A 17942-nucleotide genomic window follows, 5' to 3' on the forward strand; every position below is an offset into this window, starting at 1 on the left:
GAGGGACACGGCAGTGGCCCCCAGCAGTGGGCTAGGTGGTGTGGCGGCCAGCCGGGGGTTGGGCCATGGGGGTGGGCCGGGTGGTGTGGGGACTGTGTTTAAAGCGGAAGGTTTGTCCTCTGAAACGGGAGGATTTCAGGCCTTACTAGGAGTTTAGGTGAGGACCATGATGTCTGAGGAGAACACACAAAATGAGGGTACACGGAATCCATCCCCTGTTCTCAGCCCTGGAGACCATGGGCGGGAGGGTCTAGGGGCAGCCGACGACACACATATCCTCCTGGGGGTTCTCAGGAGATGACGAGTCCCAGCTATGCCTCGGGGAAAGATTGAGGGACAGTCCACCATTGAATAGTTCACAAGATATTCTGAGCCCCACCTCTGCATTCAGAACGTGAAGGCTTAGGCCAGGGCTGTCAGGCTGAGGCTCAACTTCACTTATTTCCATTAAATGTAAGGGAGAAAAGATATTTTGTGTGAGGGTGCTGCCAGCAGGCGGCCAACGGGAGGTGTACCAGGAAGTACCGCCTGACCAAGCACCCTACACGAGAACTGCGGACCCGAGCAGCTCTTGAAGGAGAGTGCTCCACCTAACTCTCAGGTGGGTGTCCCCCGACTGGGATAGGGGCTAAGGGACCCCTTCTTTTGCTCCTCGTGGTTCTCCGGGAGGTGTTGCCGTTGGGGCACCTTTACAATAGCAGAATAGAGGGAGCCTAGGACTTGCCAATAGCTGACATTACAATCTTATTGTGAACTGAAAACACCCCCACACCCAAGAACAGAGGCTCCCCACTGGCAGCCTCTGCTGTCACCCCAGTGTACCCCAGATGGAGCTAGCAACTCTCATCTCAGGTTTCCTCCGAGGTCCTCTGTGAGGTTCTCAGGGAACAGGATGACCAGAACAGGAGCCCTGTGGGGACCTAGAGTAGAGCCCCACGGAAACTTGCAGAGGTGGCCTTGGTTAGAGCCAAGGTGATCTCCCAGCTGAAGGTGCTCACATCCTCGCACCTTCCCTCCCCCAGGTATCCTTACCTGCTCACAGCCTGCCCACACTCCTGCCTGCTGTCCTTGACCAGAGAGTCATCATGCCTCAGCGTCGGAAGAGTAAGCGCCAGGGCCGCCAGACACAGCACCAGGCCCAGGGTGAGACCCAGAGTCGTGGGCAAGCTCAGGCCACAGCAGCAGCAGCAGCAGCAGCAGCAGCAGCAGCAGCAGCAGCAGAGCCCACTCCCTCCTCGTTTCCTCAGTGTGAAGATCTTATCCAGAGTGCCTGATGTTGAGCCACGTAGCACTGGCCAGCAGCCTCAGGAAGCACCACCTGTCACCACTGCATCTACTCACACTACATCTGATGAAGGTTCCGACGACAAAGATCAGGATAGGCCAGGACTGCTGAGGTTCCACTCGACACTCAAGGCTCACGCAAATTTTATTACGTCAGTACCATTATTGACGTGTTGGAGCACTTCCTTGTGCAGAAGTATAAACTGGAGCAGCCCATCCTGAAGGAAGACATGCTGAAGATTATTGGCGAAGAGAATGAATCCCAATTTCCAGAGATTCTCAAGAAAACCGCTAAGCGCATTGAGATCCTCTTTGCTCTTGACTTGAAGGAAGGTGACTCACCTAGACCATGATATGACTTGGTCAGCAAATTGAAGCTCCCCAACAATGGGAGGGTGCATCCTGGCAGGGGCTTTCCAAAGACGGGTCTCGTGATGCGTGTTCTGGGTATCATCCTCTTGCACAACGGCTGTGCTCCTGAGGAAGACATGTGGAAACACCTGAGGAACATGAGACTATATCCTGGAAAGAGGCACTTCTTCTACGGGGAACCCAGGAAGCTCATCACCCAAACTTTGGTGAGACTCAAGTACCTGGAGTACCGCCAGGTGACTGGCAGTGATCCCCCTCGCTATGAGATCCTGTGGGGCCCCAAAGCCCACGCTGAAACCAGCAGGAAGAAAATCCTGGAATTTGTAGTGAACAGCAGGAAAGAAATTCCCAGTGTCTTCCCAATCTTTTGTGAAAAAGCCGTGCAAGATGAGGAAGAAAAAGCCCAAGTCAGAGCTGCAGCCAATCTTGGCACCACTGGCCATGCCCAGAAGGGTCTCCCCAGCTCTACTGAAGTCTGAGAATTTGGTCCTCCAGATTCTCCAAATACAATGTCACATCACAATAAGGATTATATTCTTAGAAATGCAAAAGAATCCCATAGGAAAATGGTTGGGTAATAGAACAGAAAAAAAAGTAAACATGAGCAACGTTAGCTTACCTGTTCATTTTAGTCTTCAGTTTCATAAAATAAAGTGATCTATACTTTACTTTTCATAGTTTATTCAGTAAAGAAGAAAATAAATCTTAATTAATTAGATGTCATGTTGACTGGTTCTTTTATTCACCATACATTGAGTATCTGCTCTTTAGAAGACTCTCTTACTATTGGGCATGCTAAGATAAAGAAAATCCAGCCTCTACTCAAAGAATTTTAGAGCTTTTGAGCTAAATGCATCCAAGTTACGATGTTGAAATACCCTCGATGAACTACAGGTAGAGTAAAAAGAAGAGGGAATTTCTTATAAGAGTAGTTAAGTGGGAATTTCTGGAGCAAGGCAGTTCGGGACTGTCGGAAACTGCAAGTCCTCAGTAGGATGTAATTTTACTTTACACTGTGTGGTGGGCTAGTTCAAGTTGCGGAACTGGTGGCTAGATGCCCACCTTCCGGCGCTATGCTTTGGAGTTAAAGAGAATCCCATTTGTCTGCGTGGGTTACTATTACAAAATACAAAGGTTTGGGTGACTTAAACAACTGACATTTATACTTTAACAGCGACAGACACTGGGAAGTCCACAATCGAATGTGACAATGGACTCAGTTTCTGGTGAGACTTTTCTTCCTGGCTTGCAGTGTCCACCTTCTCCCTGTGTCCACACACAGCACAGAGAGAGGGGCTTCTGGCCTCACTTGCTACTCTTACAAGAGCACTAACTATATCACGGGCACCCCAGTTTCATTACCTCACCTAAACCTAGTTACCTCCCAAATACCATCACACTGGGGTTTAGGGCACCAACATACCAATTTTGGTGAGGGACACAAACATTCAGTCTACAGTGGAAAACTGCAGCTTTGATTACTTTGGGATTGTGGGTAAACCACAAAGAAATCGCCGCCTAGGGCAAGAAAGGAGGGTGTCCGTTGCACTTGCTCCAGTGCGGAGGAACACAGTGTTCACGGGCAAACCAGGTGTTTGTGCACATAATCTACAGGGAGTTTCTGAGAAATAAGGGTGATACTCCCGTGAGGCGAGATGCCAGGAAGCCTCTGTGCCGGCACTATTTGCCCAGAGCTGCGAGAGCCAGAGCCTGCTGCATTAAAAGGGCATTTTAATTAGAATATCTCAAATGTAATTTGGCGAGCTCCAAGGGAGTGCTACCTTCATGGAGCGGGGAGCAAATATAAACAGAGGTCATTTGGAAGGAAGGGTTCCGTGGGGGGATGGGAGGACTTGCACCTTGACACAAATTCTATGAGTCTGATTCATATCCAGCTGGGGAAAAATTCGACACCTGAATTAAGTGACAGATGCTCTAACGGGAAAAATTACTTTGTTTTACTAGTTAGGGAGAGGTTTTGTTTGATTCAGTATTCTTTGTGCAAGAATATTGCATGTTCAATGACAATTCCTTAATTAAAAAACATTCCAAGGGAGGTGGGTGGTATGACCTAGGATCAAAATAATAATATGAAGTGCCATTCTTTAAATGTTAGGGAGTATTCGCTGGTCATCTCCCATGTGGTTTATATATACTGTACACATTGCAACAGTACTATAAAACAGGGCTTACCACACCCACCTGGAAGATGAGGAACTTGCAGTTTTCTCAACTTTACAAGACTGGTTGGTAGCAGAGCTGGGATTAGAGCCCTGGCCTGAGTTTGACTAACGGCCACACTGTTCCATGCCTCTCACCCCGAGGCAGACCTTGGGTCTCTAAAATCACTTCTGTGTTCGCTATTCCAAAACATATCTCAGGCAATAAGAAGGCACTTTAGCCGAAGTACTGAAAGGAGGTCTATTGAAGGGATGGCAAATCTGAGAACAAATCAAAATGTGGAGATTGTCCTTGGGTTCTATTTTCCTGGGATCTTCCTGAGAGTGAATTCTGCCCAGGAGCTGGTACATTGCCGAGCTTCAGCTCTTCCCATCATTACAGCACCTTTTCCTTAGGATTTCCCCAGTGTGCCTACCTGCGAACCCCAGAACCTGACTGGCCGGCCAGCTCTTCCCTGTGGCTGCCTCTGAAGGCTGCACTCTGGTCTCAGTGCAGCAGACAGCCCATGTCACCTGCTCGTCCCGACTTAGAGCATCTCAGCCCCCTACCGGTCCTTCCTCCTCCGCGGATATACAGCGTCTTTATGTCTGTTTATGTGGTAATTTGGAGATCTTCCTTTGTCTCTCTCTTAGTTTTAAAACGTTGTTCCTTATAATAGGTGGTTTAAATAGCTTCTCATTATAAATTTATGAATCACCTTTACACATTTATTAATGGGCGTCGAGTTTACAACTTGGAGTTTTTAAACATTGTGAATCAAATTGGGAAGCTTTCCCACTTATTTTTGGTCCAGAACAGGATGACATGGCACTGTCACAGGTTTTAACTTTGGAAAGGTGCAATAACTCACTAGTAAAATTGTTGTGGTCAAAAAACAGAGCAGAACAAAATGAAAAGATTGTCGATTCCTGTTTTCCTTATCTTTTTTAGTCTCTCGTTCAGTAAAATTAAATGGCATACCTGGATTTGCTTAGCTTAGTTAAGAATTATGGAGAAATTCAATCTCAATAATTAGTTAATATGCTCATTTGCTCATTTATTCCCTTTAAATTAATTGGACATGTCTCTTTCCAATAGTCTGTGCTATTGCTGGAGACATTCGGATTTCTGTATGTAGGAGCAGTAATCTTATAAGAAAGATGTTAAGATACTATGGTAACCCGGAGGGACAATTAAAAGGAAAGAGGGAGGGTGCTGGGGTCCAGATGACTACAGTGAAGTGACAGTACAGCATACATGCTCCAGGTCGGCTTGAGGAACTGCAAGTTCTTAGGTGAAACTGCAGTTAAGTTTAGCTATGTAAGGTAAGGCTGAGCGAGTGAGGATCTTCATAGAGCGTGTCTCAGAGGTGAGAGACTTAAGCTTGTAGTGCAAAATAACTTCTGAATTCTGTATAAACTAGAAAACTTCCACTGGTAGAGCTAAGGCAGCTTTCTGTGCCCTTTTCCATTGCATTTGAACACTTCTTACCAAATAATTGTGCTACCTATGTCAGCCAAAAACTTGCAGTTTTTATTTTGCAATAAAAAAGTTGTATTTTTATTTCATTTAGTTCCAAATATTTTTTTTAGTTTCTCTTGAGATTTCTTCTTCTACTCATGTTTTTGGAGTGTTTTATTTAATCTCCACGTTTTCGGGTTTTATCTTTCTTTTGTTGATTACTAGTTTATTTCCATTACTGTCTGAGACAGGTATTGTATGATTTCTATTCTTTTATATTTAAGATGTGTTTTATGGCCCAGAATGTAGTGGATCTTGGTGAATGCTCCAAGTGAGCTTGAAGCAAAGTATATTCTGCAGTTGTAAGAAGTAGTCTATAGATGTCAATCAGATTCAGTTGATTGATGATGTTTATGAGTTCGACTATGTTCTTACTGATTTTCTGCCTGCTGTATTTGTCCATTTCTGATTGAGGGGTATGCAAGTCTCCAACTCTAATGGTGGCTTCATCTGTCTCCTCTTACGGTTCTATCAATTTTTGCCTCACATATTCCAGTGCTCTTGGTAGGTGCATTGCTATGTCTTCTTAGAGATTTGATTCCTTTTTCATTATGTAATGCCCTTCTTTATCCCTTATTACTTTCTTTGCTCTGCACTCTGATGTGAATGCAGTCACTTTTACTTTCTTTTTGTTAAGGTTAGCCTGGTACATCATTTTCCATCTTATTACTTTTAATCTAGAGGTGTCTTTATATTTAGAGTGGGTTTCTTATAAACAACATATAGATGAGATTTATTTTTTGATCCATGCTGAAAATCTTTTGTTTTTAGAGTGTTGATATCCAAAGTTATTTTTCAATCACTTCGATTAATATCTATCATATTTATTACTGTTTTCTATTTGTTAATCTTTAAAAATTTTCTTACATGCTTTTCCTGTCTGTTGTTAGTTTTTAGGTTAAGTAGCTTGACTAGAGGAATCATTTCATAACATATATGTATGCAAAACATTTCATTGCACACCTTAAGTATATACAATGCTTACTTGCCATTCATATCTGAATAAAAGTGGAAAAAATGTTGAGCATATTATGTAATTCCTTTTTCTCTCCTTTTATCAATTATCCATTTTTCCCTCTTTTTTCAGTGGTTGCACTAGTGCTTGCAGTATACATTTACAACTAATGCAAGTTCACCTGACCACTTTACTGATAGTACAAATAGCTTATAATCACAAAGTATTCCTAATTCCTCCCTCCTGTCCCTTCTATCATTTCTGTCATTCATTTCAGTTATACACAGCCATAATCATCTATTACATTGTTGTTATTATTGTGAATAAATTGATATCTGTTACATCAATTAAGAATAAGTAAAACAAGTATTTTGCCTTCACTTATCTCTTCTCTGAATGCTTTTGTTTTCTTATATGGATCCTATATTATTTTCCTTCTTTTTGAAGGACTTCTTTTTAACATTCCTTGCAAGGTTAAACATACTGATAACAAATTCACTCAATTTTTGTTTTTCTGAGGAAGTAGTTCTCCTTTTTTGAAGGATAATTTTGTAAGATACAGAGTTCTAGAGTGGTGGGGGTTTTTTCCTCAAAACTTAACAAATTTCATGACAACATTTAAATATTCCTTTTTTCTGTAATTTCTCAGGCCTAGTCATATGCAATTCTTATCTTTCCTCCTCTACAGGTAGGTTGCTTTTCCTTTGATTTCTTTCAAAATTTTTCTTTATCTTTGTTTTTCTGTGGTTTGTGTTTCATATACTATAACATGTGGGCTGTTTCCTCACGACCAAGCAATTCTCCAATACTCAGTGGACACTGACTGGGTGTCCTTCAGGTTTAACTCAAGCCTGACACCATCCACCTGGAGAATGCATCAGGTCCTCCAGGCTAAGGGCTCAGTCCCCCAAGCCTGCCTCCATGTCACATGCCTGTCACGAGACCCAGGAAGTGACTATAGCAAGGAGCAACCTATACTTCTGACTTACTGGCTGCAAAGTTCACAAGTGATTGTCAGTCCATCCCCCTCCTTAAACTGGAAAGGCTGTATGGGACTGGAGTTGTTTACTTCCCTTCCACCACATGGAAGACTAGAAAAGGCTAGAGCTAAGTATTTCCTTTCTCCCACTTCAGCTGAACTGTGATCAAAGTCTAATTTAGGCTCTGATAATACAGTTTCTCCTGAAGACAGGCCTTATTAAGAGGAATGGAATGCTCTGGAATATTCTAAATGATCACTTTTCCCTCCTCCTGCTGGAAGCCCAGGGGAATTTTTTCCTAATCTTTATTATGAGAATCTGGTAGAGCTCCTGGAGGTAAAACACACAAATGTGCGGAGAGTTTTTAACTCTTGGACTTTTCCACCAAGAGTGCCCAGAAATTTTTTATTACACAGGTCTTCAAACCCTGATCCTGTTTTCCATGCAGGTTTCTGTTACTGGTTAGTTCTGATTCTCCATATTGCCATCTCTGTCCCTCCATTTTGGGGGGCATCAGTTTGCCCTGTGATCTTACTTGTCTGGAAGATCTAAGATTTGTTGATTTTTCAGTTTGTTCAGCTTTTTACTTGTTAGGATGGAATGATAACTTCCAAGCTCCTAACATTCCAGACAGGGAACTGGCAGCCCATTATTTCTTCAGTTATTCTTTCTTCCCCTTTCTTTCCTTTCTATCTGAGGCTCTCATTATATGTATGCTTTTACATTTGAGTGTCTTTCCACAGGTCTTTTAGGCAGTTCAGTTTTCAAAATTGTTTTTTCTTTTCAGTTCTTCACACTGCATAATCTCAATTGATCTATAGTCAAGTTTTTGAGACTTTCCTCTGTCCCTGGACCATGCCTGGGCAGCCCTGGCACCAGGACACCATAGCCAATGTCCACGTGGTCTCCAGCCACCCAGCTAAAAGCACCCAGGCATATGCAGTCTACCCAGGTGATATTCCTTCACAAGGCCATGCTCTTCAGACTGGGAGAGGCAGCTCTTTTGCCTAATCAAGAGAAACAAACACGGGAAGTGAAACAAAATGAGACCGAGGAATATGCTGGAAACAAAAGAATAAGACAAACTTCAGAAGACAAACTAAATGAATCCTAGTAAGCAACCTATCTGATAAGGTCAAACTAAAGGTTACAAAAATACTCACCAGACTTGAGAGAGAAATGGATGAACTCAGGGAGGATAGCCACAAAGAGATAGAAAATATGAAAAAGAAGTAATCACAGGTAAAGAAAACAATAACTGAAATAAAGTTACACTAGCGGGAATCAACAGCAGATTAGAGATTGGATTAGTGATGTGCAAGACAGAGTCATGGAAAGCACTCTAGCTGAACAGTAGAAAGGAAAAAGGGTACAAATGAGGACAGGTTAAGGGACCTCTGTAACAATATTAAATGTCCTAACATTCACATTACAGGAGTCCCAGAATGAGAAGAGAGAAGGACATGGGATGGAAAACTTATTTAAAGAAATAATAGCTGGAAAACTTCCCTAACCTAGGGAAGGAAAAAGACATCCAGGTCCAGGGATCACAGAGAGGCTCAAACAAACTCAAGGAATTCCACACCAAGACATGTAATAAGTAATATGTCAAAGATCAAAGACAAAAAGAGACTTAAAACAGAGAAAACCAACAGAGAAAACCAACAGTTACATACAAGGGAAACCCCATTAGGCTATCAGCTGATTTTCAACCAGAAACTGTATAGGCCAGAAAGGAGTGGCAGAATATATTCAAGGTGTTTACAGGAAAAAACCTACTACAAGAATACTCTACCTGGCACGGTTATCATTCAGAATTAAGGAGAGACAAAGAGGTTCCCAGATAAATGTAAGTTAAAGGAGCTCACCACCACTAAACCAGTCTTACAAGAAATGTGAAAGGGAATTCCTTAAAAGTAAAAGAAAAGGCCATAACTAGAAACAGGGAATTTATGAAAGAAAAAATTTCACTGGTAAAAGCAAACATATAGCAAAGGTAATAAATAGATCAGTCATTTAAAAGCTTGTATGAAGGTTAAAAGACACAGTAGTAAAAGCAACTATTCCTAAAAATTAGTTAAGGGAACCACTAAATAAAAAGGTGCAAAAGAAAACATATATAAAAAACATGGTCCAGTGGAATAAAAAATGTAGTGCTGTAGGAATACATTTGAGTTGAATCAACTCTCAAGTTAACAGAGTATTATATATGTAAGACATCATATGTAAACCCCATGGTAACCATAAACAAAAACTAACAACAGATACACAAAAATAAGGAGCAAGAAATCCAAGCACAACACTAAAGAAAGTTATCATGTGGAAAGGAAGGCAAGAGCAAAAGAAAGGATCAGAGACAACAAAACCAACCAGGAAATGTTTAACAAGATAAGTACATGCCTATCAATAATCACTTTAAATGGACTAAATGTTCCCATCAAAAGACACAGAGTGACTGAATGGATGAAATAAACAAAACCTGTAGGATGATCACTTCAGACCTAAAGACATTCACGGAGTGAAACTGTAGGGATGTGAAAAAGATTCCACACAAATACAAATTTTGAAAAGCTAGAGCAGCAGTACTTATATCAGACAAAATAGACATTAAAACAAGGATTGTAACAAGAGACGAGGACATTACATAGTGGTCAAGGGCTCAAACCAGCAAGAAGACATAACAATTGTAAATAACTGTGCACTCAACAGAGGAGCACCTAAATATATGAAGCAAACATTAAGAGTCAGAGAGAGAGAAATTGTCTGTGATACAACACAGTAGGGGACTTTAGCACCCAACTTACATCAATAGATAGATCACTCGGACAGAAAATCAATAAGGGAACAGCAGGTGCTTTGAATGACACAGTAGACCAAATGGGCTGAATAGATATTCACAGAACATTTCATCCCCAAACGGCAGAATACGCATGCTTTTCAGGAGCACATGGAACATCCTCCAGGATAGATCACATGTCAGGCCACCAAGAAATTCTCAATAAATTTAAGAAGATTGAATCATATCAAGCATCTTGTCTGACCACAAAGGGATGAAAATGGAAATCAGTAGTAAGAAAAAAATAGGAAAAACACAGACATATGAACGCTAAATAGCATGTGACTAAACAACAATGGGTAACAAAGAAATCAAAGAGTAAGTGAAAAAAAGTACTTGTGGCATTAATAAAAATAAAAAAACACAACGGTTCAAAAATCCTTGGGATGCAGCAAACACCCCTTAAGGAACAGTCTTCAAAACCCACCCCATTCTTGTTCATCGAACTCACATCCATCTAAACATTTTGTAGGTTAAAATTCTAATTCTTCAGGACAGCCTTCCCAAACTTATTGAATCAGACAGTATCCTACTATTTTATCTCCCTGTCCTTTTCCTTCATAACGTTTAACAGTTTGTAATAAATGAATATATGTGTTTATTGAATTTATATACCTATCTGTCTCCCACCAGATGATAAGCTCCATGAAGGCAGGGTCTGCCCACATTGCGCTCACTATTTTATCCTCAGCTCCCAGCACAATGCATGGCTAAATTATTGACCAATAAGTAACTATTGAAATAAGGATTGCAATATTTTATCCTCTGAAAAATACTAAAGTGGGAATGAAATATATGAAGTTAGGTTGGTACTCAGAGTACACAGAATCAGATCATGTTCACTTGCTGTAAGAATGCATAAATCCGATTTTGAGATTCCACTTTTGACTTGAATAAAAAAAGACAACTAGTCGTTCACTAGATAAAAACAAGATAGATTCTTTTAAATAAAAGAGCTAAGCTAAGAGCGTATTTCTTAAGGGTCTTTTCAACTGAATGCTTAAGATGATTCTGTCATGAATAATTCCCTTACAATAAATATCATATTAATTTTTCCTTATGACTTTTATACTAGTTTACAGTTAAGACCAATTTTGCAAACATCATTTTGATTATCAAAATTATGAATACAGTAGAAAGCAAAAACAAAGAAAAGTCTAAAACAGAAAGTACTGAACATAGTCGATTGCAATACATGAAACTAAAAGTTGTCTATCCACTGCCAAGGAAACCTTGCCACTTCTGATCTGAAAATGACTTCTGATCTTTCTCTTTTGAGATCAAATCCCTCTTCTCTCTATCTCTTGGTCAGTCTAAGCCTTAACTATCTTTATGACTTTGATCAAGTTCCTGGTTATAGTAAATATAGACTAAATAGATGAATGAAGGCTTCTTAATTTCGTGAGCCTCAGTTTATTTGCCTGTATAATCCAATGAATAGAATCCACACCACAGGCTGTATGTGATAAGGTACATGGCATACTTCCTTGCCCATCATGTAATAATGTAGTTATTAATAAAACTTATTGATCAGTGCAGTTATCAATAAGTAGTTAAAGTAGATATTATTATTTTTATTTTAAAATGCTTGTCCTACCTCCTTACGTTTCAACCCTCATATTCCTGTGGCTGAATAACACACAAAAGTTTTAGAGAATGGCCTGGGGAAACCTGTGTGCCCCATTCCATTACTCAGTCACACTTGGACTTACAAAGCAGTCTGGAAAACGAGGCTCATTACATTTTTCCAGGCACAACCACATCTTTCTTAGGACACAGCCTACTTGTGTGGCAGTAAGTTGGTACTTGTCTTCCCATTCCTTCTTACCGACCCCATGAGTGCACACACATACACTGAGACGGTTAGTTCGAAAGTCCCACTAAGACGGAAAATAAGGAGAAACAAATGAACAGCAAACTGAACCCCCTAACTGATCCCATTTTAAATGCTCCATATACTCAATATCCATTCAGAACTTGCAAACAAAATTTTCTTTTCGGATACAATAGATACTCTTTCTATATGTAATTTAGTAACTGCTAGTGTCTAAATTAACCATACTTTTCTCTTTGCATGGTATCCTATACTATTGTTTTTTTTCTTAATTTCAAAAAGGTATTTCCAAAAATACTTCTTTTACAGACAAAATATACAGGCCCCTTGAGTTTAAATTAATTAAACTTGCTCCTTGGTAGGCATGTGTTTTCCTCCTTAAATCGTTATAATTTTCCCACTTACAGCCAAGAAAATATTTACCAACTACCTGGTATTGTTTTTTTCCCACTTACAGCCAAGAAAATATTTACCAACTACATTGTATTATTTATATGTTGTTATCAAATTTGTAAGGCAGATTAATCCTTTCCAAATGAATTAATATCACTTCACTTGAAATTCCATTTATATTACTTAGGCGTTTCCTACAGAATATAAAATTCTTTTCTGTTTTTAGTGAGAATCAGTGACAAACACTAAATAGTTACAATAGGTTAATCCAGTAATATCCCAACAATCGCCAAGTACACAGTCATTCTGGAGGCGAGCCATCTCTGAGCACAGATGTCCTGGTTCCAGTATGTGTTCCATGCATCGCTCCTTATTTCGTTGTATGACCATTCGTATACCTTTGAAAAGACTAGGATATAAGACTGACTATCTCATTACTTCTTACACTTAAAGTTACTGTGATGGAAAGAAGAATGAATGAATTGTAAACCCTGTTAATTTCCATTTCGTACTCTGAAGACATACACATAGGCATTCATTGCTGCATACTTTACTCATGGCAAGTGCTTGGCCTTATATATGTATTTGTTAAGTAAGTGATAAGCAGAAAGTCATTCATGAGTTGATGAGACAATATGAAGACATTAATATGAAACAACAGACACAGTGAAGGCCAATGTCTGAATGCAGACTTCCAGTTTGGGAATTAGAGGCCTGAATCGTGCCTACTATGGCAAATATTCCAGTGAAGCAGTTGTCTGATGGATGCTGACAGGCCACTAGGCACAACTGTTTCAAAGACGGTAAAAGGAAAACCCAAAGCATTGGAGGCTTTAACACCTTTCATTCTAACATTTAGTACTGTACACACAACTTGGGAGTTCCAGCTATTGTTATGGTAAAGAATTGTGTAATCATTTATATTTTTAGGTGTGATAGGCAGAATTGTAAGACTGCCCCCAATGGCTCCCACCTTTATAGTCCCCTCCCACTGAGCACAGGAAGCACCTGTGAATATGATGGGCTATCACCCCAACGATTAAGTTATGTTATATGACAACAGTTGACTTTAAGAAAAGTAGATTATCCTTGGGGCACCTGACCGAATCAGGTGAGCCCTTAAAAGGGTCCACCTTCCTGGTGAAAGGGATTCAAAGTGCTGGGGATTCTACATGAGGGAGAGTCTCCCCGGCTGGATTTGACAGTGGAGAGGTTCACAGCAGAAGGAATACAGTCAACTTCTAGGAGCTAAGAGTGGTGCCTGTCTGACAGCCAGCAAGGAAATGGAGGCCTCAGTCCTATAATCACAAGCAACTCAATTCTACTAAAGAGCTGAGTACTTGAAGTAGAGCCTCGTCTAGAGCCTACTGAGAAAAACGCTGCCCAGCCAACAAGACACCTTGAGAGTGAGGACCTGAGCAGAGAACATAAATGAGCCACCCCTAAACTACTGGCAGAACTCTAAGGTAATAGACGGATGTTGTTTTCAACCATAACTTCTTATGCAGCAATGGAAAACGAATGCGCCAGATATCTCAAAGGATGGATCAAGACTGATTTTTAGGACTTTCTCCAAGTTTCAATCTGGTAACTATTTCTAAACAACCAGTAACATGTAAAGTTCACAAAGCATTTTCTCATGTATACTTTTATTTAATCATCTCACCAACTCAGTAAAATGAATATACTTATTCTCCATTCTAAATTTCTTCTCCATTTTAAATTTCCTTTTTTTTTAAGTCTCGTATAGGGTAGACTCATTGCTCGAGTTCACCAAGGTAGACAATGAAATGACGTCTAAAATTTAAGGTAAGGCAAGGGATAATTAACTAGCAATGCTCTTAAAAGCGTGAGGCCAGGATCAGTATTAGACACTAAAGACTCACCAGGACTGCGACTAGGGTGAAGCAAGTGAGGCATTCACCTTAAGCCACAAATTTAAGGTAAGGGGTGAACGGAAAAGTCTTAGTCATCAAGATAAATTATGTTTTAATTCAGTATTTTAAAAGAGTTTAAATTAGTGCCAAAAATTCAGGAAGAGAAATACCACACTTTTAAATAGGGACACCATCCACGGACCAAAAATAAGGTTAGACAAGCGAGGAACTCACTGTCAGGGCCATGCAAGTGTAGGGTCAGATCCTGTCTTAATTTAAAAATAGGATATTTTCTTCCTTTCCCACTCACCTTAGTTCTGGCTGGCCCTGACTCAGTGACCTTTGACATTTCCTTATCTTTCATTTACTAGGAGGTATTAACATATGCTCTTACCTCTGAAATACACTTTCTACTTAGTTATTTTGGTTGCCTGGCAAGTGATACAGCTATGTGTTCAAAAATACAGTTCTCTTGATCTGAAAAACTGGCTATATTGATTTGAGTATGATGACAGTAGGTCCTGGGCTCAGTGAAGACAGTGCATCCAGTCCTCTAAAATGGCCTTGATCACTAATTGGTCCTGTTTCTCCTTAATATCATTCTCTTGGCTGGAGCTGATGTCTGAGGGAATGGGAAGCCTTCAGAAATCCAGTCTTTCGGTGGCAATGTGACCATTGAGGTGGTTGAAATGGTATTGGAAACAGCAGGTTTAAGGCTGGACAGTTTGTACAAGTTGGACTGGAGCAGAAAGTCGAGATGAACAAGGTCATCAGCCACTGAAAGGCTAAAGGTGTCAGAGGCCAAATCACTCCAGATGACCTCTCCCTGAGTGCTCCACTCAGGGAGAAGGAGGATAGGTGGAGGGACCAGGGAGGTAGTTCTAACAGTTGAATGGTAAAAAACCAGGTGTATAACCTATTGCTCCTTTACCAATTTGAGTGTCTCTGCTGTACAACATTCTCTACTTCCAGGCTTATTAATCTAGAAACATGTCCAAAAAGTTAAGTATTCAAACAGTAAATATTCATTCAAAAATCTAAATATTTAATTTACTGACAAGTGAATTGAGAAGTTGGAAAATCTATGTTAACAAATGGAGACACTGTAATAGCTTATTTATTCAAACAAACCAGGTATTTTTGCACTGACCACATGAATGAACAGAGTCCTGATATGAAGTCCATTAGGTCACCCCATACTGAGTAAGTTTGTAAACCCAGATGACAGAGTGCCACAATGTAGTTTTTTGCAACTACATTGGTACAATCTAACATAGTAACCACTAGCCATGTCCACATTTCAATTCATAAAGTGAAAAAATAAAACTCAACTGGCATGCTGGTGGAAGTTATATAAAAAGAACATAGAAACTGTATACCATCAAATAAGCTAGTTTTCAATAAATCATTGTAAAATTTTCTGTTTTCCAAAATCATAACCTATTCTAGGTACAAGTGATACGTCATGTGACAAAGACTAGGTAGTGTTTGAACATGAATTATTCAAATGCTGCTCATTAATCTTGATTACAAACAGATGAATTGTTCAACCAGTTATTAACTGGTTTATTCTCAAACAGGATTGTTTTGTTACCTAAATTACAAAAAATATATGCAATTTTGGACTGAAGGGTTGTCTAATATTGATTAGACAAAGAGAGATTAGAGTTCTTTATCTCTCTAGGCAGTAATATGGGGCAACTCTAAGGCTTACCTCAAGGGAAAAAAGGAGGATAACAAAAGTTTCTGCCTATAGATATATTTCAACCAATAATCTTAGAAGGAATGACAGAATTAGAGAATTACAATTCAGCAGTCCTTAATGGATTAATGAATAGCAGTGATGGCCCTTAATGACTGCCAGCATCACTGCAAATGAAACAACAGACATTGTGACCCTCCTAGTAGAATTGAACGTTGTCACCTGTGAAGTGCTTCTGGCAAACAACAAAAGAAATAAATAAATAAACCTTAATTTGAACAATCTTCTTTCTGTATCTACTGAAGATTATTGATGCTGACTGTCAGGTATAGTGAGCTATTTCATTCTCTATTATGTTGTATACGTTGACAATCTCTTTAATAAAATAATTTATTTAAATATCATGTCATTGAATTAGAAAACCCAAGTAAAATGGCACAATTTTTAAAAAGATATGAATCACCAAATAGGTCCATAAAGAAATAGAAAATTTTCATTGACAATACAAACTGAAACTGTTCTTCTGCTACATTTTACCCTCCAAATGTACCAGGACCAGCCAGGTTTAAAGGCTGTTACACCAGATAATGAAGGAAAAGCTAATCATCATATTAAGTAAACTCTTTCAAACCATACAGGGTAGGAAATTAGTCAACCACTTTAACAGGCTAGCTCTCCTTGATACAAAGGCCAGATGAGTGTGCACCAAGAAAAGAACACTTAAGTCAAGCTCATTCATATGGACATAAATTTGAAAAGAATTCATAGCATATCCAATAGAGCAGTGACTTAAATGAAGAAATAGGCTGTGACCAATGAGTGCAAGGATCATACCACTTTAGAAAAAACAGTGAACTGGAATTCACTATGTTAATAGATGGAGAAGAGAAAGCATTTGATCATGTGTAGAAGTAAAGAAAAAAAACCTTTGATTGATGCAAATTCAACGCTTGTTCATGGTATTAACTTACAGCAAATTTAACTTGGAATGGCATTTCCATATTGTAGAATCAACACCAAAGATATGTAAATGTGAAATGCCAGAAACATTCCCAATAAAGTCCACAACAGGATGCACAGGCATGGTACAAATTCAGCTGTTCAAACCTGGACTGGACGGCATAGCCAGTATTGAGCTATACACAGGAATACCAGAATAAAATTATGAAAATGAAGTGAATGAAATAATATGATCCTCTAATTGAAGACTCCAAAGAAATTGGCTGCCAAATATTTAAATGTGCAAGAAACTTTAGGAAGCTGGTGCAAATGATCATTATAATAAAATCAGGAGTCCAGCCACACAAAATAAATAATTAGAATATATAATGGAAAATATACCATTCAAAAAAACAGCAATATACAAAATATACCTATAAAGAGAACTAACAAATATGTGCATGATCTTTATGAAAGTGAGCATTTAAAAAATTACTGATAGACTTAAAGGAAGTCTCAAAAAGAGTAATACACTCTTTATTAACAGTGAGCAGAATATTGTGCAGATAGTGACTCTCCTTAAATTATTTACAGATTTGTCTTACCTGATGGGTTTGGCCTCTGGTCAGCAGAGATAGTGCAGAACCTAAATACAAGTCATCGAGGTAAGACACAGAGAGAGCACTGAAGGAAGAACCGGCCCCAAAAGAAGGGTCCACAAAGATACCCCCCCATGCTGCCCTCCAAGCTTGGTAGGTCCCAAGCATGGCTACGGGTTCAGGTCCCCCCTTACTTCATACTGGGGGTTCTAGGGAAATGAGAACCTTGGTCTGAGGTCCACTGACTCTACTTTCCAGAGGGAGGAGAGGCCCTGTCAGGAGTCAGAAAAGAGTCATGTGCGAGTTCTGCGTTAATATACCCCTAGAGCAGAAGAGAAGGGAGGCCCAGAACATGCCTCCCCTAGAACCACCCCCAACGGCAGCTACGACATTGGGAAGCCCAGTGGGCGTGGCCATAAGTAATCACAGGACTTCCGTAGGCTGTGCCGGTTGGGTGCCCCGCAACGGCTGATGTCTGAAGAGGTGTGAC

The 17942-nt window shown here is 40.0% G+C and overlaps 1 protein-coding gene across 1 annotated transcript; it reads left to right on the forward strand.

Annotated features, from left to right (window-relative positions):
• The first annotated feature begins 1085 nt into the window (after positions 1-1085).
• On the forward strand, positions 1086-2135 carry LOC130681997 (melanoma-associated antigen B3-like). Its single transcript, XM_057495997.1, is given in 2 exon segments — positions 1086-1143; positions 1417-2135. Coding segments are annotated over 2 exon segments (777 nt in total).
• Positions 2136-17942: the final 15807 nt, after the last annotated feature.

Source organism: Manis pentadactyla, chromosome X (genome assembly GCF_030020395.1).
Source record: "Manis pentadactyla isolate mManPen7 chromosome X, mManPen7.hap1, whole genome shotgun sequence".
NCBI classification, from domain to species: Eukaryota; Metazoa; Chordata; class Mammalia; order Pholidota; family Manidae; genus Manis; species Manis pentadactyla.